This window comes from Elaeis guineensis, chromosome 4, assembly GCF_000442705.2.
Source record: "Elaeis guineensis isolate ETL-2024a chromosome 4, EG11, whole genome shotgun sequence".
Lineage (NCBI taxonomy): Eukaryota > Viridiplantae > Streptophyta > Magnoliopsida > Arecales > Arecaceae > Elaeis > Elaeis guineensis.
Genome location: NC_025996.2, coordinates 45,221,862 through 45,245,093, shown reverse-complemented (window position 1 = coordinate 45,245,093; position 23,232 = coordinate 45,221,862). Strand labels below are relative to the sequence as shown.

The following is a 23,232-nucleotide window of genomic DNA, read 5'->3' as shown; positions in this document are numbered from 1 at the left end:
TCTCTCTTGTCGGATTTCTATTGCTGAAAACAGTTTTTTTGGTAATTAAAAATTTTGTTTTTGAATGTGTTCCAAGATATGCATACAAGATCATTTTTCATGAGTGCATATTTGTTTGTATTGACTAGCAGCTGCATATAATGCACAGAGTACATGAGACCAAAAAGTGCAACTCCAAAGTGCAAGATAAAGCGCACTGCAGTGATCTTATTGCTTGCATATTTGTAGAGCATTAATTAGGCAATGGATTTATATATATTTGGATAAATTATGTCTATAATTTTAAATTATATCAAATTTTTTTAAATAGTCTTTAAACTATAAAAATCTAAATTTTAGTCTCCAAATTTTCTGAATTGTTTTAATATTGTTCTTCGTTCATTTTTGATATTTTTCTCGCATCGAAAATCCTATATAGCAGTCACCGGTGCTTATGTCACAATCGTCGATACTGATTTGAAATAAAAAAATAATATTTTATTATTATTTTTATTTTTTATAAATTTGGTGCTTAAAAATATTTTTTTTTTTTTCGTTCTTCTTTCTCCTTCCTCTTGATCGATCACTTCATCTGCACCTCTGGTGCCTTCCTGCCCCACCGTGCCTTCGGTCGCATTCTATCTGACTGCACCCTCGCTTGCCCCAGCCCTCCTCTTCGATGTCGGTGGGTTGTGCGCTAGTGCCCCGCTCTGCCTCAATGCAGAGGATCAGTTCTCCTCCCTTTGTCATGATGCACCCGCACCAGCCGCTGGTGAAGTCCAAGTTTGGCGTCCGCATCATCTCCTTCGTCCTTCAGGCTATTGTCACGACGGTGGCTTTGACCTTTTTCTTCCTCTTCGTTGGCATCACGGCCGTCGTCCTCCTCCATCTCTACGTCGTTGGTCGTACCCTTCGCCATTGTTGCCGCCTTCAGTTTCGAAGCCGTCACCTAGTCCTCGGGCCTCCATCTTCAATCATGAGGGCACACGGGGGCATGACGGGGTCGAGGAGGGGTGGCAGGGGGGTTGCAGCGGAGAGGGGTGGCAGAGGGGGCTGTAGTGGAGAAGAGCGGCTGTGCAGTTGCAGGAGGGAAGGGGGGTGGCATGGGGTGGGGGGTGGCTGCAGCGAAAAAGGGCAGGGAGGGAGTCGTGAGGGAGAGGGGGTAATAATTATTTTTTTTATTTTTAATACCACATAAATACTGAATTTTATCATATCAACATCGGAGATTGTCACGTCAACCTTTCGGTGAGAAAAAACAGTCAGAATTCATTTGAGGGCAACATTAAAATGGTTCAGAAAGTTGGGAGACTAAAGTTTAGATTTTTGTAGTTTATGAATCATTTAAAAAAATTTGTCTTAGTTCAGAGATTACAAACATAATTTATCCTATATACTTTAATTTTCTAGCTGTGATTTTTTTAAGCTAAAAGTTCTGAGCGACATGTATATAGAATTCATTGGAGAGATTCCTAAATTCCGTTTGAGTTGGTTTGTTCCAGAGAGCTACAAAAATGACAGTTTCAGTGCTTGGAACTTCAGATCATTCATATGATGGGAGAAAATAAGATAAATTGCAAACACGCAGAAAGGGTTGAGCCTTAATCATTTTATTACTTTGTTGTGTTACTTTTTCTTTTTATATTGTTTTAGATTGTATACCAAAATATATGAAATGCTTGCTTTCAGTTTAATGAAATGTGATTCTTAAGATTCTTTTGAAAGATGAGTAGGAAAATACAAAATTAAAAATATTGCAGTCTCTATAAGCACAATGATAAGCATTGCATCCATGACCAGCTCTCTCTCGTATCGTTTCATTGAAGATCTTGGAGGAAATTCCAACATATCGGATGCAGCAAAAGGGCCATTTTGAGCAAACTACTATTTGATGTTAAAAATTTCAGTTTGTGGTAGCTTTATTGCTTCTATCAAATTTTGGAGAAAGATCATAGAGGTTAATGACTATGTTATCATAGAAATTTAAGATGGATTTGGGAGCTAGCCCAGCTTAATGATAGTTGTTTGCTTATGGGTACAGATTCAGATCCCAGCAGAATATCCCGTCAGATACTGCGATGGGATATCAGCCCATGTATTGGGACAAGACCATCCTGCTAGCGTCCTAGCATTCTGATCGGGACATCTTGGAATATCTTCTGTTTCAAGTATCGGAATAGGGTAGAATAGCAACGCATTTTGTTGCATAAAAAAATTGGGATAATTTCATCCTACGAAATTTAAAATCTTATAGGTTCTTATTGCGATAATGTGGCTTAATGCCTGCCTTTATGCTTATATTTATTCTGCCTTCTTTTCAACTTATCATTAGCCAAATTTTCTTTTCTTTGTGTGGGATTAAATGAAATATTAGCAAAGTCAGTTTTGGCTGCAACCGCTCCTCTATTTAAGTGAGATTCTCAGATCTACCACTTGCTGGTGCCATGTTGCAGTGTTTGGCTGCCAAAAGCACGTGCCAAAGAAGTTGCAATGACTGCAGGTTATTTATATGGTAAGATGAGGGTTTGCCAAAGGTTTTCTTTAATATTTGCAAATTTCGAGCTAGGTTACACAATGACCTGAGCTCAAGTGGGTGACTAACAACTCATGAAAGATCCATTGAGATTTTGATCTCTCTTTAGCTTTTTGTGTATATATATTTTGACCGTAAAAGCGCTTTTTGTTTTAGTGGGTAGGGAGGGGACCGCGGGTTAATTGTATGCATCTTTAATAGTTAGAAATCTAAAATATTTTTTTTATAAATAATACTAAACTAATGTATGATATTTTCGTTATTTTTTCTCTCTTTCTTTCTGCATGAGTTGACCAAGCTTAAGCGTGTTGAAACTAGCTCTATCTTCATTCATTTGCTAATTAAGCTAGAGGATATCAGACCAAATTATGATCCGAACCTGAGCTGCTCACTAACAACCCTAGACCCCTCTTCTGGGTGGTGGTTTAAATTTCCCTCGTTTCCTCCCTCTGCCGTCAAATTTCTTTGAACTGGCCTTTTGTTTTCACTACTTAGAAGTATTTTATCCTAACAACCTATATTATTTTGATTGAAAAAGAAAGAGAGAAAATAGAACGCTTATGGAGAGACTGTATGCAAAAACCTAAACCAAAATTCTGTTCATCTTCTTGAAACAAAATCTATTGCAAGTTAATTATATGTGCTTGATGGTTGAGTGCCAAAAAGAGTGGGTATTAAGGCATGATTCAACGGTTCTGTCCGCACAAGGGATCCATCTTTCTTAGGGCTTAAATCAACAGCAGTTAGAATTTAGGAAGGAAGACCAACTTCTGACATTATTCAATATCATGGCCAACTAGCTCCATGCGTGAAGTAGCAGGTGCTAAGTTTTCACTGGGTTTCTTAGACCACAAGTTGGAAACAAGCATGCGCAGACGTTCATTCAAGCTATAAGATAACACTTAGGTGATAGAATAAATGTTATATATATATATATTGAGGTAGATTTGGATAAGGTTGATCAAATTTGGACTCAAATTTGATCTGGTCAAAACTTCATTGGATGTGATTTACTATTTCAAAACTGCTTGTATATCAAAAATCATATGATTTGAAGATCTCTAGTCTGTATATCAAGTGATCAAAAAATATATCTAATTAAATTTTATTTAGGCTATCTAATTTTTGACTACTTGATGTATAGGTCAGAGGTCTCTAAAACATATAATTGTTTGTGTGCAAGTAATTTTGAGATAGTAGATCACATTCAACGATTTGGATCATTGATATAAGACTCCTATTATAAAATTTTGATCTAATCGGATCTAAATCTAAATCCTATCGATCTGATTCTAATTTGGTTATATATATATATATATATATATATATATATATATATATATATATATATATATATATATATATATATATATATATATATATATATATATTCAAATAGAGCTTCTGCTCGACAGAGCCTCCGTTTGACATGTGGGATTTTGAAAAGAGTGGGAGAGAGCACGTGGACCAAAAAAAATTCACTCCTTCGGCCACGACGTGGGTGTCAGCAAGGAGGTTGAAGGCGGAATGCAAGGATGTGAGCTTGAAAATCAAAGGTTGTCAGAGAGGCCGAGCGAGAGGATGAGGGCATGGAGCTACTGGCCTTGAGGAAGGGCTCTATGGGCAGTGGAGCAGGAGAGAAGAGACGTGAGAGTGAATAGGGAGGTGTGGGGATAAGGAGTGGAGACGAAGGAGGAAGGAGAAGGCGGCGAAGGCCTTGGAGAGGTGGCCATGGGTGGATAGGGAATTGATGGAGTCTACGAAGGAGTTGTGATATGAAGCTCTCAAAACCTTTAGGGATCAACTTACACCGCCACAACGCACACAATCCCATATGCTTGAGACAAAACCACAGCCAGAGCCTAAGAAACCCTTTGATCTCCCTCAAGTGCTCTCCTTCCTATAGATCAGCGAAAAGAAAAAGAAATGAAAAGCAAAAGAAGCCAAAAAAAAAAATCAAAATGAAGCTCTCAAAACCTCGAGGGACCAACTCACACCACCACAACTCGTACAATCCCATATACTTGAGACAAAACCTCAATCGGAACCTAAGAAACCCCTCTGATCTCCCTCAAGTGCTCTCCTTCCCACATATCTCTAAAAAAGAGAAAGAAATGAAAAGAAAAAGAAGCCAAAACAAAAAAAAAAAAAAATCAATTTATGTGGGAAAAAGTCTTATTTTTTAATTTTTTTCATTCTCAGGAGAGTCAATCGGGTGGGAGGCTTGGAGCAGCTGAATAAGGAAGTCTTATCCTTTAATTTTTTTCAATTTTTTCTTTGTTTTCATTGATTTTTTCTATGTTTCTCCTGCTTCCTCTATTTTTTTCATTTTGGAGGAGCTCCAGGATGTGCTGATGGGAGGCTTGAAGCAGCTAAGCAAAGAAGCGTAAAGGATGGCTTGGGTTTTGTGTTGGGTATTTCTCCATGTTTTCCCTCTAGTTTTCTCTCCGTTTCTTCCATCTCAACGCTTCCATTCGAGTGGGAGACTTGGGTTTTGTGTTGGGTATTTGTATTTATAAGAGTAAAGGATATAAAATTTCCATCGAGTTTTAATGGGATGGGATCAAAGGCTTGGAGCGGTCAAGTAGAGAAGTTTGGATGATGGCTTAAGTTTTGTGTTGGATTATATATATATATAAGTCAAAAGAAAGTAGATATATTATTAATTAATGTAAAAATGATCTACGCCATTTAAAATTATTCTTTAGAGTTAGTATAATTAGATTTATATTCATAGATGTTTATGTTATTTCTTTATTTTTGATAATAAAATTTAATCCTTATTAGAGAATGAGTGATGCTGTTTGAGCTTACATAACTTATTTTCTTTTTAAGATATTTTTTAAATTTAATTTATATTATTTTTTTATTTATTGTTGATTATTATTGTAATTATCTTTTCATATTTTATAATATAATGAATAACTTTATTATCTTATTATTGATACAGTTTATATAGGTATGATTTGTAATAATGATTTTTTAAATCATTCCATACAATTTCCTTCTACCATTATACATGCACTACACTTATTTTGTTATTTACTCAATGTTATTGGTTTTTAATTATATATAATGTCATTGTTTCACATTGACACTCTTAATTTTTCTAATTATCATGAATAAATATACAAATTATAAGCATATCTTACATAAAGTGTATTATATGCTACAAAATCAATTTGAAGAATACAATGTACCTCTCTTGATATGCAAAATTTAGAAGATATTTTTAAAATACATATAAAATAGATATAATAAAATAAATAAAATTAAAAATTATTTTAAAAAAATCACATCCCATTAATCAAATGAGGTTATAAGCTAGTATGTATGTATGTATGTATGTGTGTGTGTGTGTGTGTGTGTGTGTGTAGCAAATCTAGCTAGGGTTATGGATCATGGTTAAGGGTGACTTTGGCTTCTATCTAACAGTTTCCCATGTAGTCTAGCGATATATAGCAAATCTAGCCAGGGTTATGGATCATGGTCAAGAGTGACTTTGGCTTCTTTCTGACAATTTCCTCTGTACTCTGGCGACGTTCACCATGGCCATCACATTAACATCTTATCATAGGTACCGTCAAAGAACTGAAAATAGGCCATCCTCCATGCCTTCTTCAAAGACAGTACCTGTCCAAACTCCAAAGGCCAACCACATATCCTAGTACCTCAACAATGGCAAACCATATATTCTACAGACCATGGTCAGCTTCACCACCATGTTCATGGACTATTTGAGGACCTTAACTTGCTTCATCACCTTGGCACTGATTTAGTTGACAACCAAGAGGCCAGACTTGAAAATCCTGGCAAGAGGGCACCATTTTGCTGCTACAAAGCTCTCTGCAGATGGCTCTTCCCGAGTTCCTGCGATATCGAACAAGACTTGAGGGTGTAGGCAGCAAGGTTCAACATCATCCCTTAGGAATGCGAATTGTTTTATCGATCGAGTTTACAATACCTTTTGAGATGCAGATGGATGCAGGATGTACCCAGTTGGACGACTGTTGCTCAACTCAAGCCTTCCAAGGTTTCAATAGTCTCCAGGCTCTCGACGAATTTTGCCAGATTGCATGTTGTTTGTTGCCCGGTTGGAGGATATGAAGGCCTTGAAGCTTCCCTAATTCAAACCTAAACTATTGCATGTTTATTATAAGTTATTTTCACAAAAAGGTTTTAAAAGATTCACTATTTTTACTTTAATTTTTCTTACCTCATTAATTATTTTAATATTCATTTCAATACTTAAAATTAAATCATTTTTTTTTCCAATGACAGATTGTGTCTGAAAAAAAATGTATATAATAAGTACTTTGTTTTCAACTTCTAACTCATTTATTCCATTTTAATATAGAAATGTTCGATCTTGTATAAAGCTGAAATAGTTTAATTTTTTCTCTCCCGTGTTTCATTAATCAAACCTATCTATTCACAGACTTATGAACCCACCAAAATTTCGGCTGGGTGCATAGAGCCGTACTGACCGGGCTTGAGGTCCAGGATGGTCCCTAAATTGGAAGCCTCCAGGTTGGTCACACGTGTTGTGCTGTTTTTTGCCCTTTTTTCGGCCCTCCTCATCCGCTCTCCAGCACGAAAGGGGAAATATACGATGCGCCCGGAATCTCGCCTCCGCCTCACGCAAAAAGAGAACCCAAAGCGGCCTAAAACATTGAAGACGAGACTACCCTTCCGCTGGCCTTTCCCCTTCTCTCTGGAGCTCTCTTTTGGCATTCCTTCGCCGCCTCCTCTGTCTCAAAAAAGCAAACAGTAGACGGGCGGAGAGAAAACAGCGAAGAAGATGGGCAGCGTTAAGGACGTGCAGTCGAAGAAGGATCTCGACGACTCGCTCCGCGGGCCCGCTCCCGTCGTTCTTCACTTCTGGGCGTCCTGGTGCGAGGCCTCGAAGCAGATGGATCAAGTCTTCGCCCATCTCGCTACCGATTTCCCCCACGCCCTCTTCTTTAGGGTCCGCTCCCATCTTCCCCTCCTCCTATTTTGAGATTTATATGACCAGTCTATTTGATACGGTCTGCTATTCCTTTCTTCTTTAAATCCTTTTGCTCACGTTTTAAAGGTTTTGCCTTTGATCGAGAATTTGGTCGATTCAAGTTGATATCTTTTCTAGGTTTTGTTTTATTATTTGCTATCAATCTATTGAATTATTTGAATTTCTGAGTGGGAAAAAATATATATGTGATTAGGGCTATGGTGATGATTATGAGAATGGGGTGTTCCAAAAAGTTTGCTTTGCTGTTTGTATATGGGCATATTTCTGCTGATTAGTTTGTTTAAGGAGAAAACTTTTCTTCTTTACACTAGCTTTCTGCAGTCCTGTGTCTGTAGGGAATTTGTATAGTCGATAGTGAAAGGGTGTCCATCCACGCTTAACTCCTAGTTGCAGGAATCTTCAAAAGTCGCGCATCTTTTGGAACTTATGCTGTTTTCCTTGTCAACTACCACTTACTATCACAAATTTGTGGCCTCTCTCTCTCTCTCTCTCTCTCACACACACACACACACACACACACACTCTCTCTCTCTCTCTCTCTCTCTCTCTCTCTCTCTCACACACACACACACACACACACGTCCTCGGCCTTTTCCACTAATTTTGAATATTTCACTTTCAATTTTTTTGCCTTCTGTTTTAAAATACACTTTCCAAGGTTTCCAATTCTACAGTATGTCAGGCAACTAAATAAGCAATATAGCTTGCTATCGGATAGGATAGCAACATTTGTCTCTCAAGCAATCTAGTAAGAATTAATTTATCATATAATCGGTTTTTGTTGTTTCATCACTTTCCAGTATATCTGCTCTACAAGTCCTGATTTTTGATAATAGGATGAAATTAAAAAGACTTGCATTGGTAATTATTCATCAGCTATATGTAGTAGTTTTAATGCCTTGGTGTGTGCAAACTTTGTGAATTTTGAAAAGTTTTGATTGCCTATTGTTATGCAAGATCTGAGCTTGAGTAAATAGTAAGATCAGGATTAAGTCTATAAAAGGAGGGTGGCTATTTATTTGTTCAGTTTTTGTGCAGAACCTCTTTGAAGTTCTTCATTTTCTTTGGTGTTATGTCGCATTGTTCATGCTAGGCTTGCCACTATGTGTAAGGCCTAGGCTCATGATGGAGTAAGGCTACTAGGAAATACACCTCCTCTCTTGCATTTTCTTCTTTTCGTGTTTCGAGCAGAAATATCTCTTCTTCAAAATTTCTTTCCTTCAGCCTTTTCTCAACCATAGCTCATATTATGCTAGATTTGAATATGTTACATGCCCCTTATCTACCCATGTATGATAGATGTCATCACCATTAATCTTCAAAGTTTACAAAGAGTTGAATGTCAGTGTTTCTCAAGAAATTCTTGCAAAGACTAGTTTTTGGTTCTCATCATTAAAACCCCTTCAAGCCCAGTTAAAGCCCTAGTACTGAGATCCTGAATTGGCTACTAGTCATCTGTGATTTGTTTATGATTATAAGCATTCCTAGCAACCTGAATTGAGCACAGGTATGAGGGTGGCTTTGGGTGCAGATGTAGGACAGGGTTTCTTTATAAGATTTAGCATAATAAGCACTTCACCAAGCGGGTGCAGGAGAAAATATCTTGAGAGATTCTGAAGTGGGTATGGAACCTAGATAGAAATTACATGAACATCACCGTGTTAATTCACTTCTGTTGGAATTCAGGTTTGGTACTGAAATTTTAGCGATCTACAGTTCAACCTTAAGTCTTCTAAAGGGTCTTCACCTAAATTGATGCATTCCTCTATGTTGTCCTGCATCATCATGATGTTTATGCAGTGGCTAAGGGTGCACTGCTGGTCTCACTTGAAGTGTTCGAATTCTTTACTCATCTCCAATATTTAGATGATAAAACAATTGAAGAGCAAAATAGTTTACTATCCTGAAATTTCAACATGTTCATTTGATTGTCAATTTCAGAATTAAAGGATCAGCCATGTTAACATGATTCTCATAAGCAATAGACTTGTACAAGTTTAAACTTATGTTCTGCATAGGTGCATAACTAGGAAAGAAAAATCACACCCGTTAAATTCAACTCTGTATTGATATTTAAATTATTATATATACATTTTAAAAAAAAATTGATGAGAAGAATTTCATTTTTTATAACATAATATGGACAAACAATAGAAAATACTCATGTTTCTTAAAAATCAAATCCTATGTAGTAATGGTGTATAAAATTAATCTAGATTCCACGAATGAAGCAATATTTCTCAAAAGAAATGTATGAAATAGAAATTTGATGATCTACCGATCCATGGAAACTAAATGTGATGAGCCTTAAATTCATCAGAACCATCTAGACGAGTTAAAGAAATATTATTATGTAAATAAATAATTTTGTTAAATAATTTTGTTACATTATGACAAGTCAACTTTTATATTGGTGAAAATATACCAACATGAAAAAAAAATCAAAAGAAAGAACCCTAATTCCTAAAGAGCAATGATTGATGGCCCACTCAGGGAAAGTGCAATAATCTCAGTTTCTAGGTGTGTGTGAAATCACAGTAACCTGCCGGGTGATTATTTGGAAGCAGACAGAGCAGATAATTCATGGGCCATTTGTCTAATGATTAGTAAAAGGGAAAAAAACTTGGATGCATGAAAGCAACAAATAAAGGAAAGCTAGAAACTGGAAAATGCTCCCACCGGCACTGTTCAACTTCTTTACTTAGTAGCAACAACATTCAGAATGATCATGAGGCAGACAGACAAAAAGGGAGGAAGTGTGAATGGGCTTTAAAGAGGAAGACATAAGAGGTTGCCCCAGTTGGTAACTTTTTTGTCATGTAGCAACAGCTCAAGTTTCAGTGGACTCTATGACTCTGTTTATGTTGCGGTTTGACGTTGAATTTGGATTATGACGTGGTTGTCTGAGACCAAGTGTTTGGTGGCATGCTCTATAAAACACAGAGATAATGGAAAACTTGGCTTAATAATGGTTTGGTTGTGGGATAGGTATAAGAAAGTTGGGATGGGATAATAGCAACGCATGTAAGGGATCATAATCAAGTAAAAATCCATCTCTAAAATGGATGATAAGAACCCCCCGCCAAAAAAAAGTCCTTTTCATCTTAGAAGTCTATATTGAATGGATTTTTTGAAGTCAGAAGTGACTTCACAATCGATTCTCTTCGATTATTTTAGTGTTCTGGTAATTTCTCCACCCAAAATTTCTTAGGTATATTATACATATTTCACAAATCGAGAACCCCCTCCCTTAGCTTGGATATAGGAAGAACAAGATTTCCAAGACTCAAGACTGATTTGACTAAAAGCATGTTGGTTTGAAAACTCAATATGGTTTGCAAATATTACAGATGCTTTAGTCTCAAAGAGTAACTATGCCTCCTTCACCAAATAACCATGAATGAGCATAGTTTTGGTGGCCTTTGAGCTGGTTTCATCTGGGTGAATCAGGGATTTAATTTCTGCAAGCTGACAATTTGCCATATTAAGCCTGTTATTCCTATCTCATAATTGATAAAATATTTATGTAAACCAAAATGTTTCATATCTAACTAGTGGAAGTCTGTTGGTCCAGTGGGTGGTTTCACAAACCAGTCTAAATATTTTGAATATTTTGTCAAGTTATTGTGATAGAGAGAACCACTTTAATTGTTCATGCAAAATTGTACCATTTGGTAGGAAGCATATTAAAATATTTTCATAATTATTTTAGTTTCTCAATTCGATTTGTATTGCCAGAATATGAAATATTTATTAGATGCTTTGTTCATATAAAATTTTAAACTGTGTCAAATATTTATGAATCTCATTACATACTCCATAAACTTGAATACTGGAATTACATACAACATCTCTAGGTTCTTAAGCCTCTTGGTATTCTTTTCGATCTAGTACAATGACATATTACATAATTCTAGGTTCTACATGTGCTGGAAGTTTATATTGGATGCTTTCCCATTAATACTCATGTTTGGTTACAATGTTTCTTGAGTCATTGGGTGAGATGTATTGTTCAATCTTTAGCTCATTTCTTTTTTTGCTTTGGTATATTTTTTTTGGTGACATGTTTGTAATGTAAGAAGCTAAATTTGGATTTTCTTGTTTCACTATATATTGAATACCTTTTGCTTGCTTGTTGTAATTTTATCATCAGCTTAGCAAGGACTCTTTTTTATTTTTTTTTCAAAAAGAAAAAGAAAGGAATAAATTGAAAAAAAAATTATAGCTTCAAATCTAAATAATAAAATTTAGATCATTATTTTTTATAATAAGTCATTAGATATTCTACATCTCTTTATGTCAGAAATATAAGATAAGCAAATCAATTAATACTAAGAATGCCATGCAAGATTTAAGATCATAAAGTTAATTTTCACTACATTGTATTAACAAATGAAGAATGCATGTATGATAGATATCATGACAATGAAAATTATTGTATCATCTGTATAATCACTTGAGATAATCTTGTTTTATTAAGTACATGGCCATGGAATGCTTAATTTTGAAAGTGAATTGTATTTAGTTCAAACATATAGGTAAATAAGATATAAGTGCATGAAGTGTTTATGGATATGGTATTACCAAATGAATCATCAAAAGTGAACCATATGTCATATAAACTTTTTGATTAAGATTGTATCATCCTTTTTATTTTTCTAGTCAATATATTTTTGTTATTATATGCTCTTTCTTTATATGATTTATTAGGAAATGTAGATTTTCTCTCACTTTAATTTTGCATCTAACTTTGTAGTTTTTGGCTGTTATTAGGTTGAAGCAGAAGAACAGCCAGAAATTTCAGACACTTTTGCAGTTTCTGCAGTGCCATACTTTGTGTTCTGCAAGGTCAGTATAATCTGGGCTATCACACATCTTTCTTCTTTTTTTTTTTTTTATCGTTATATTTTTTGCAAATGCAGGCCTTCTACTAGCACCTGAAGTAACAAGGAGATACTAACACGTTTTATTTTTAAATTGTAGACAAAATTGAAAGCAAAGATTCGAAGCGACAAATAGTATCCAATATTAAAAAACATGAAATTTATCCATGATGCATACTGTACAATGTATTATTTAAAAGTAAAATGGCATGTAAAAAGCCAACTGCGTTAGCATTAAAAAAAAGACTTAGGATCCTATAGGGAAGAAAGACATGGAGCAAGGTTTGCCATTTTGGTACTGGTCCCTACATAGGTGCCATGCTGGTAAGGCTCAATACACCTAATACTGGTATGAAGGTCAGTTCTGCATACCAGTGCTCGATACACCAGCCATATTGAGTCTTGATTCATTGTCGGTATGATATAGTATAACCAGTACAAGGAGGTATACATGATTTTTGCAAACTATAGCCTGGAATGTTTGGAATTCAAATTAGTCAATGTCAAAAGACATAATATCATAAATCCAATTTAAAGATTATTGAAGTGACGCTGGAGTATTAAATTATTCTCTACGTTTTATATTGCACCCTATTATAATCTTGATTTCATAATTTAACTATAATCTAAGATATGATTAGTTTACAACCATGGATTTAAATCATCCCACGGGGTGCCGGGATAGGGTACTATCCCAAGTATCAAGACAGGATTGTCCCACCATTGCCCTAGCTTCCTAGTTGTGAGTCTTGGGGCATCCCCTATCCCAAGTGTTGGGACAGGGTGGGATGGTGCACATCATATTCCATGAGAAAAATGGGATGGGTCCATCTCATGGGATTTAAAACCTTGTTTACAAAATGCATTGATATCTAACCAAGTTGGTTTTCTATTGGTTAAAATCATAAGCTGCTCAACTATTTTTTAATAATGCAGCAGGCTAAATCCAAATTTGAGCTACTAATTTGTCATTGCAGCTGCATTCTCTAAGTAGTTTTGGTGACTTTTTTGCAAAAAAGTCCTTATATTTTTTTTTTCTATTGTTCTGTTTGCAGATATCAAGTTGAAAGATGCAAAACTATTTAAATAAGTTGGATTTGGTTGGTAATTTATTTGTCCTTTATTTTCTTAACATAGTTACAAAGCTATTTTGATATGTGGGAGTGCAAACTCTACAGCCTAGTTTGGAAAGGTGATGGGTATTTTGGTGATAAGCAAGCGTCAAACTTGTTTGGTGCAGCTGATACCAGGTTTAGGTGGGATAGTGCCTCATTTTTATTTGATATAAATGCTATTATCCTAGGGGATGATTGCAGGTTTGATTTAATGCTATTTAGATGTTGTCTGAGGATAAGGGAAGGAAAAGAGTATTTTAAGTTGCATGGACAAATTGCCTCATGAATTTCTTTTGTTCTTGGGTCCACTCAATAGTGGGTAACCAAATTAGATGAGGAAGGCTAAATCCTTATGAGCATTTGGCCTCGAATGCTTCCTAGCGAACATAGCCATGAACATTTCAAAATGAAAATCCACACCAGTAATTATGATCTATGTTATGTAAAATGCCTATAGTTAGAAAGTCATGCATTTTTTTAGGTAGTTTCTCTCTGCATCAAATGGATGATTTAATGGTGTGATGCCACATTTTTGGTTGGATCTATGGTAGCAACAAGAATCCAATTCAGTTGAAATTTAGTTTGTATAATATTTAAATCAAGATCAATGATTTGGATTTGTAAATTATATAATATACTTTCGCTTCCAGTTATATTTCTATCATTCATCTGCTCTAGCTTAATGCTTTGGAAAGAGACCTTCAAACATATGATTTTTAAGTCTTTAGGCATTTTATGCAACATATGTTATAATTAATGGTTTGGTTTTTGATTTTGAGGTGTTCATCACTAATTTTCACCTGGAAGCATTTGAGACTAAATGTGAAAAACATTCTTTTGAATCTAGATGCTCTTAGAAACAGTCTAGCCTAACTCATATTAAATTATGTTGACATTATCTTAAACATATTAAAATTTATTATATAATTAAACCACAATCTTGATGTCATAAATTGAGCTACAATCTATGATGTGATTAGTTTAGAATCATGGTTCAAATCTTGGTGGGATGTCCCGTAGGACACCGGGATGGGGTACCATCCCAGTTGTTGGGATGGGACCATCTCACCATCATCCTAACATCCTGGTCAACGTGTCATGGAACATCTCCTGTTCCTAGGGCTATGACAAGGTTGGATGGTGGTGCATCCTGTTCCATGAGAAAAATGGGACAGCTTGTCTCATGATATTTAAAACCATATTTACAAAATGCATTAATATCTAACTACGTTGGGCTTTCCGTTTTGGTTAAAATCATAAGCTGCTCAACTATTTTTTAATAATGCAGTAGGCTAAATCCAAATTTAAGCTAGTAATGTGTCATTGCAACTGCATTCTTTAATTAATTTTGGTGACCTTTCACAAAATGTCCTTGTATTTTTTTTTCTATTGCTATGTGTTTGTGCATTTCAAGTTCAAAGATGCAAGACTATCCAAATAAGTTGGATTTGGTTGGTAAATTATTTATCTTTTTATTTTTCCTATCATAGTTACAAATTACAATGTTATTTTGATATGTGGGAATGCAAACTTTGCAGCCTAGTTTGGAAATGTGATGGGTATTTAGGTCATGAGCAAGTGTGAAACTTGTTTGGTACAGCTAATGCCAGCTTTAGGTGGGATAATGCCTCATTTCTATTTGGGATAAATGCTATTATGCTTGGAAATAATTGTAGGTTCGATGCAATGCTTTTGGATGTTGTCTGCGGATAAGAAAAGAAAGGGTATTTTAAGTTGCATGGACCAATTACCTTTTGCAATTTCTTTTCTTCTTGGGTCATTTAATGGCAGATAACAATATTACATAGGAAAGCTAAAATGCTAACAAGATTATTTGGCCTTGAATTCTTCCTAGCGAAATTAGTTATGAACATTTCAAAATCAAAATCCACACCATTAATCATGATCATACTATGTAAAATGCCTAAGGATAGGAAGTCATCCAATTTTTTAGGTAGTTACTCCCTGCGTCAGATGGATACCAGATGGATGATTTAATGGTGTGATACCACATTTTTGGTTTTATCTATAGTTTAAATATGAATCCAAATCAGCTGAAAATATGTATAACATTTAGATCAAGATCAATGATTTTGATTGGTAAATTATATAATGTACTTTTGCTTATTAGCTACATTTCTACCATTCATTTTGTTCTACTTTGATGCTTTGGAAAGAGACCTTCAAAACAAATGATTTTAAGTCTTTAGACCTTTTATACAACATATGTTATTTTCATTGGTTTGGAACTTTGGATTTTGATGTTGAGATGTTCATCACCAATTTTCACTAGGAAGCATTTGAGGCCAAATGCTAAAAATTCTAGCCTAAATTATGTTGATGTTATATTAAATTATGTTGACTCTCATTAAATTATGTTGATGTTATATTAAACATATTAAAGTATTAGGCAAATATAAGTTGTATTAATATAACACAGTGTTTAGGAATCAGTCGGTCGACCCGCCCACTGGGGACTCAAGAGCTTTGGTGGGTCTGGTCAGTAATGACCCGCAATTTGGGAGAAAACACCTGCTAGGTCAGATGGTTGAATCTTTTGTCAAGTCAACTCAATTTTGCCCATCTGGGTCTGTATAAAAGCGTTAAAAGAAAACTAAAAGTTATACATGCTGTAATTCAAACCTATGCCATTTAACACATTAGCTCCTCTTCCAGCCATCAAGACACTTTATGGTGCTGTCTTAGTGTAAGAATTTATTATCCTTATATTACTTATTAATTTACTGTTTTATAATATTTATTGATTTATTTTATTTATGATGTCAGGGTCATTATGTTGACCTGTTGACCCATGACCCAGCAACCAAAAGGGGTTTTTCAGGTCAATGGGTTCTGAACATTGATATAACATGCATTATATTGCACTATATTATAAATTATACTTTTATAATGAACTTATTATTTTTTTGTTACTATAAATATTGCGATATTATATTCGTAGCCATCAATATAATGGATGATTGATGCAGTGAGCAACAACCATTTTGGGAGGTGTCTGTTGGTCAAATTTAGTCTCAATTAATGCACCAACTATTCAAACCCTTTGACTTCTATCAACAATCTTTAGCCTGTAAATAGTCACCACCAGCCAGCATTAATTAGGTTTGTTAGTGGGTTGCAAATGGTACTCCTAGGAGGTTTCTATCAAGGGAATGGGTGTTAGTGTTTGGGGACAAGTTCCCAAACAGCTCACTATATAGCCCACTTCAAGTCCTTGTAAGCCTTGTTGTAACCAGTCTTCATTGGCAATCAAAGTTTAGTTTCCTTCTTTCATTCCAAAAGCTTCTTGTATGCTATCAACTATGTAAGACACCGTGATATTATCTATAGTATTTTTAACGGTGACAGTTTTGAAAACAGAGAATATTCTCTCTTGTTTTTGTCAGTCAATTTTTATGACAAAAATAACCCCCTTGTTTATAAAAAATATGTTAGTTGTCCACTTTCTTACCTGTGTTAATTACTTTAATGCACTCCCCTAAACAAATTGGACTCTATCACTCCACCCCCACACCTCCCCCCACCCAACCCAAAAAAAAAAAACAACAAAAACAAAAAACAAAAAAAGTACGTTGCAGATGCCCCATTGCTAGTGTAATGATATATTAGGATTGATGTATTATGTATATTATATTATACATCATTGTATAATATGATTGTGTTGATAATGTATGATATAATGTTATAATATATGCAATATATTGATAATATAGGTCATGGTTATGTTATATTATACATCATTGTATAATATGATTGTGTTGATAATATATGATATAATGTTATAATATATTAAATTGTGCAATATATTGATAATATAGGTCATAGTATGTCACAGTATTATAGTAATATAATCAGGGATTCAAGTCCCAGTGGGACGTCTCGTGGGACATCGGGGTGGGGTACCATCCCATGTGTTGGGACAGGCCATCCCACTAGCATCCCAGCATCCCGATCGAGACGACTTGCGACATCTTTTGTCTTAAGCATCGGGATGGGGCGGGATGGTGATGCGTCCCATTCCATGGGAAAACAGGGACAGTCTCGTCCTACGGGATTTAAAATTTTGAATATAATATTTGCATTATTCATATGATATTATTGCAATATTGTAATATAAGCATTGTTCATATAATGTTACTGTAATTTATTATTGTATGCATTATGCATGTAATAATGTGTCACATTATTTTATGAAAATGTTAGATACTATAATGATCTTATAAAATGTTAATATTAGTAAAATATAATGCATATCGAAAATTATTAGTGAGGCTTAATTCCAGGCGCAACTCGATACCACCAGCCACCACCTACCCCTACATCTTGCCCTACACCACCCAGTATAAAACTATACCCATAATCTCTGGTTCAAATTGATTGTCAGGGATTACAATCCCTACCAGTCAAATTGTTCATTTTCCATTCATCCACAGGTTTGACAGGAGTAAAGGGGTCCTATCCCCTTTATATGAAAGAATGGCTAATAGTAGTGACAGAATCTTCTCCTTTTAAACTGAGAAGACATGAAAACAAACTCTATGATCTTTTTTAAAGCCTGAAGGAACCCAAACCTGTACTGGTTTGTTCGAATCCATGCTGATGGTATCAAAAGCATCGCTTTGATACAAACTGGATGGATGATAGGCACTAGCATTCATCTGATTATTGGGTCCATGATACTGATACATGTATGTGCTGCATGACATGCTCTTTCGAAGACTAACACTCAAATCCATGATAAAGAGGGATGGTGGAGATGGATATTGAAGGGATATTGCTATTGTCAGTTTAAATGATACATGAGATTGATGACACTTTTATGCACAATTTGGGACTATGTGACATGGAAACTATTCATGAAGCTTGGCTGTCTGCCTTTGGATAAATTTGCAATCAGAAACAGAAGCATTGCCCTTTATAAAGTCTGAAATTAGTACGAGTTTAACTCACAAGCAAGATTTTGAGTGCTGAGCAGTGTTGGTTGACTCTCTGATATCATGCCATTTGATTGCCAGAACTTGATACGGGTTGGCATAGCACTTGCTCATTCTTATTTTAAGTCATTTTACCTTTTTGGCATGATGTGGCAGGTGTGCTAGCATGTCCACTAGAACCAGCACTTAACTACTGGCTCATAAGTCATGTGTAGATATTTCAAATCTCCATATTGGGTAAGTATCAAATACCAATGCTCACTCAATGGATACTTCTAGGATACATGTTGATACTTCTATAAAGTACTCTGTTTCTCAAAATTAAATAAAAAGCTCCAGATACTTCCTGAATACACTCTAGATGCTCCCAGGATACCTCCAAGAATGAAGTGGAGGGTTTTCTCTCTTTTTTTATTAATGTGGACCTCTTAATGATGAATGGTTGATTTTGGAATTTATGATGTTGATATTAAAATGTAGAATATGGGCTGTGGTCTGTGGATTTGAATGACGACTGGATGATAAGTTTGTGGAATTTGATGTGAGTGTGTGCTGCATGGACTGTTATTTTAATGTGCTAGTCTGCTGCATGAATGCTTTGTTGCTGTATCCTAGCCATATTGTATCCTATTGTTTCAAGATTTTTTGTACTGGCATATCTGTATCATTTTTTTTGTCCAGTATTTTATCCATGCTTCCTAGCATAATAGTAGAGGTTATTTGCCAACAGTATCAAATCAGTGGAAGGAGATGCTAAGAGTTGTGCTCGTTGTTATATTATCGTGATTTGTGAATCTTGCTTAGGTAAATGCTTTGCTGTTGGTCTTGTCCTTTGATATGTTAGTCACCAAACGTGATGGACGTTGATTGCATGGTGTTATTGTAGCCAGACGTTTGGATGGTTGGGATCATATGTTATGACTCTTAGAAGATTCAGAGCTTATTCTAGTTTCACCTTTCCCTTGTTTAGTGCACCTTTATATGTTTCCAGTATTGCAAATACTTGACCAGTCATGGGTTACCACGCACGTGAAACTCTTTTTCCTCTATTAGTTTAACTATTATTAAATTGATTTAAGGAACAAGTTCATAAAATGAAAGAGTAGAAATTTAAAAGCAGTATGAAAAGAGATTTTATGCTGCTTGCAGTAAAGTGATTAAGGAAAAATCTTAAAAATCTGAAAGGAAATCTTAAAATACATTTTTAGTTGCAGCATACAGCTTGTTCTTATTCCCTTGCAGCATCCACTTTGTTGATCCTCGATAAATTTGGACTTGTTGCTCAATTCAATTTTGTGCTGATACATTTGGATATCTGCTTGTTGGTATTCTATTGGAACAATTTTGCTACAAGTTCACGATCTTATTAAATTCTAACCAGAATAATCTGGAAGTGCCAATGATTTCCTGCTTTCTATTTGGTTGATAAGATGATTTGAATGTTGCTCATTGGGGATTGCTTGCAATTGTGGTCCTTAACAAGAAATACTGATGATGTTTTTTCTGTTGTCAGGATGGTAAAACTGTTGATACACTGGAGGGTGCAAATCCATCCAGTCTGGCTAACAAAGTCGCAAAAGTTGCTGGACCTACTAATCTTGCAGAATCTGCTGCACCGGCCAGTCTTGGCGTGGCTGCTGGACCTACTGTTCTGGAAACAGTCAAAGAGCTGGCAAAAGATAATGGTTCTTCACACAGGGAAAGCCCAAGCTCTGACCTTAATGATAAATTGAAGCTACATCTACAACAGCTTGTGAATTCTCATCCTATTTTCCTGTTCATGAAAGGAAGTCCCGAGGAACCAAAGTGTGGGTTTAGCCGGAAGGTTGTTGAAATTTTAAAAGAGGAGGGAGTTCAATTTGGAACCTTTGATATACTTACAGATAATGAAGTGCGTGAGGGGATGAAGAAGTTTTCGAACTGGCCAACCTACCCTCAGCTTTTTTGCAAGGGTGAGCTTCTTGGTGGCTGTGATATTGCAATCGCCATGCATGAAAGTGGTGAACTAAAGGAGGTCTTCAGAGATCATGGAATTCCTGTTGTTTCCAGTGAAACTAAAGTTGGAGAATCGGCAAAACCCGAGCTTCCTGTATCTGGGAAAGTTGGAGGTGTTTCTGACTCCACAGGCCTCAGTGCTGCATTGACGTCTCGTCTTGAAAGCCTTATTAATTTGTGCCCTGTTATGGTGTTTATGAAAGGGAAACCTGAGGAGCCGAAGTGTGGATTTAGTCGAAAGGTGGTTGAAATTCTCCATCAGGAGAAGGTTGCTTTTGACAGCTTTGACATTCTTTCTGATGATGAAGTCAGGCAGGGACTCAAAGTTTACTCCAACTGGTCTAGCTATCCACAACTATATATAAAAGGTGAGCTGATTGGAGGATCAGATATCGTGTTGGAGATGCAGAAGAGTGGGGAACTGAAGAAAGTACTGGCTGAGAAGGGGATTGTTCCAAAAGAAAATCTTGAGGATCGGCTGAAAAATCTGATCTCCTCATCAGCAGTAATGCTTTTCATGAAGGGCACACCAGATGCTCCCCGCTGTGGTTTCAGCTCAAAGGTTGTGGATGCTCTTCAAAAGGAAGGTATTAGCTTTGGGTCCTTTGACATCCTGAGTGATGAAGAAGTGAGGCAGGGATTGAAGACATTTTCTAACTGGCCAACCTTCCCTCAACTCTATTACAAAGGTGAGCTTATTGGGGGTTGTGACATTGTATTGGAGATGCATAATAATGGGGAGCTCAAATCTGCTCTTTCTGAGGAGGGATTTTGATCATCAAAAGATGAAAGTATCATTGAGATTTGTCTTTTAGCTTTCAGATCGCTTGATGTCTTAAAATAGTTACTTGATGAGTTGATGTATGTACTGTTCAACAACGTGCATCCCTAAACCTAAAATCTAAAATTCTATGAACAGTATGGCATGGACTTATGCTTCTAAGATATTCCATTTCATCTGTTTTGTCTTTGGTTTTCACTGTGGACTTGCCCTCTGTAGTTCTATAGCAAGCTAGTAGCCCAAGGTTCAACAGTGTTAAGTCACCATTTGAGTCCAGTTACTGCTCATGATTGCCTGTTTGCATAATTTTGGTTTAGGTATTAGTATTTAATGTATTGAACCTCATTAACTTCGTTTTATGTATATGAAAGAAAAATTATTTGCATGAGAGTTGGTAATTAATAAGAAATTATACAGAAAAAGGTCTGTGAGTGTTGAATGCTTAGTTGATCTGGAAAATGTTTGATTTGTCATATAGTTCCAGTGTGTGTATTGAAAATGATTTTCCATGGTGGAGAACGTGTGCCATTTTTCGCTTTCAACTTGGAGAAAATTTATTCTCTGTACTCAGGAAATGACGTTTTCGTCATCATCTGACATATTGGGATAGGCGTTTTAGCAATTCTCCCTCGAGAGCCTTGTAATGTTTGATCTGCGACAGCAGCTCTGCATTCTTTTGCTGTAGGACCTTGTTTTCTTCAAGTAGATCATTCTCTACTGGAGGTGGGCATTTTTTCACAGGCTTTTAGAAAACTAGGGAAGACACTTGGTTCACATTTTTTCTAGTAATCTCTGCTAGCAAATGCCTTCTGCCCTTTTGAAACTTCTCATGCCGGAATTCCCAACGATCAGAAGCAGATTTTTTGAATCCCTGAAATAGTTTGACCAAAATATAAATCCACAGATAATGTTGATTTTTTTTTTTAATTATTGCAGCGTACAGATTCTGTCAGTACTCTAACCAATATCAGCAAAATTGTAAATCTGTTAGTGTGCGCGTGTTTTTGATTATAGCAACATACAAATGTTATTGATAGTTTACATGTTTTCTAAGGAGAGAACTTTGTGAAGTGGATAGCCCGATCACTCGTTGATATCTCTTTTTTTTTTTTTTAAACTGGCAACAGAAGATCTTTGAGATGGCTTTATAGTTCTTCACTCCAAGTGGCAAAAATCTTTTACTTTTACTTCATTTGTTTCTCTATGTTGTGCCTTCCTTCTTTCTCAATTATTCATGATATTGAAGTGAAGTCTCTACAATTCCTTAAAGTTCGGTACACAGAATATGATTCTGAACTATTTAATGAAATGGAAAAATTAACATGACAGCAGAAGCAAAATTAAGAGTTCAAATGATTGTTCAGAAAAAAAAAAAAAGAGTTCAAACGGATGGAGGACTATACACAACAGCAAGTTCAGAAAAAAGGGGAAAAAAATATCAAATATAACGTAAACCTCACCGTTAGCTTGGATACTTGGTGACAAGACGAACGAATATATGAAGGGAAGAAGAGAAAAAAGGAGTTATTTGAATTCATCAGAGATTATCTCAAGAAGGGCAGAAGAAATAAGTTATAAAGCAATTCTTATGATTCTGGATTAAGCATCTCATGTATTTTGTGAGTCAAGCACTTGAATCCAATCTCATTTGATTGATAACCTATAATTCACCATGTAATACCTGTCCAATTTGGAATTACTTGAGGACAAATACTGAAAAAAAAAGGGTTGTTGGCAATACATGTAACCTTTGAATAATGAAAATATTATGAGGAATAAATTTGGGATAATAGAGAGGTGGTTTTGTGGTAGTAATTTTCTTGGCAAATTTGTGATGCATATATGAAAGAATTTTATGCTCGATAGTGACATTAAGAGATTGACCACTGAGAGGGTTACCATCTCTTTTTTGATAATTGAAGGGGGTGAAGTTAAAGTGAAACAATAGAATTAGGCCAAGATTGAGTCCAGGTCTCTCAT

General features: G+C 35.6%; 1 protein-coding gene and 1 pseudogene across 2 annotated transcripts; one reads left to right on the top strand and one right to left on the bottom strand.

The window, feature by feature from the left end:
* Positions 1–7,140: 7,140 nt before the first annotated feature.
* LOC140850789 (monothiol glutaredoxin-S11-like) lies at positions 7,141–21,430 on the top strand. Of its 2 annotated transcripts, none has more exons than XM_073256500.1 (3): positions 7,141–7,481; positions 12,297–12,371; positions 19,990–21,430. In XM_073256500.1, the coding sequence occupies exons 1-3, from the start codon at positions 7,314–7,316 to the stop codon at positions 21,244–21,246; spliced, it is 1,500 nt and encodes a 499-aa protein (XP_073112601.1). In that variant the 5' UTR covers positions 7,141–7,313; the 3' UTR covers positions 21,247–21,430. The 2 variants fall into 2 exon arrangements, with proteins under 2 accessions (XP_073112601.1, XP_073112602.1); XM_073256501.1 differs by lacking the exon at positions 7,141–7,481 and adding an exon at positions 18,633–18,713 and having other exon boundaries at positions 12,356–12,371.
* Positions 21,431–21,761: 331 nt separating this feature from the next.
* Positions 21,762–23,232, bottom strand: part of LOC140857335 (heat stress transcription factor B-4d-like) — a 53,964-nt pseudogene continuing 52,493 nt past the window's right edge.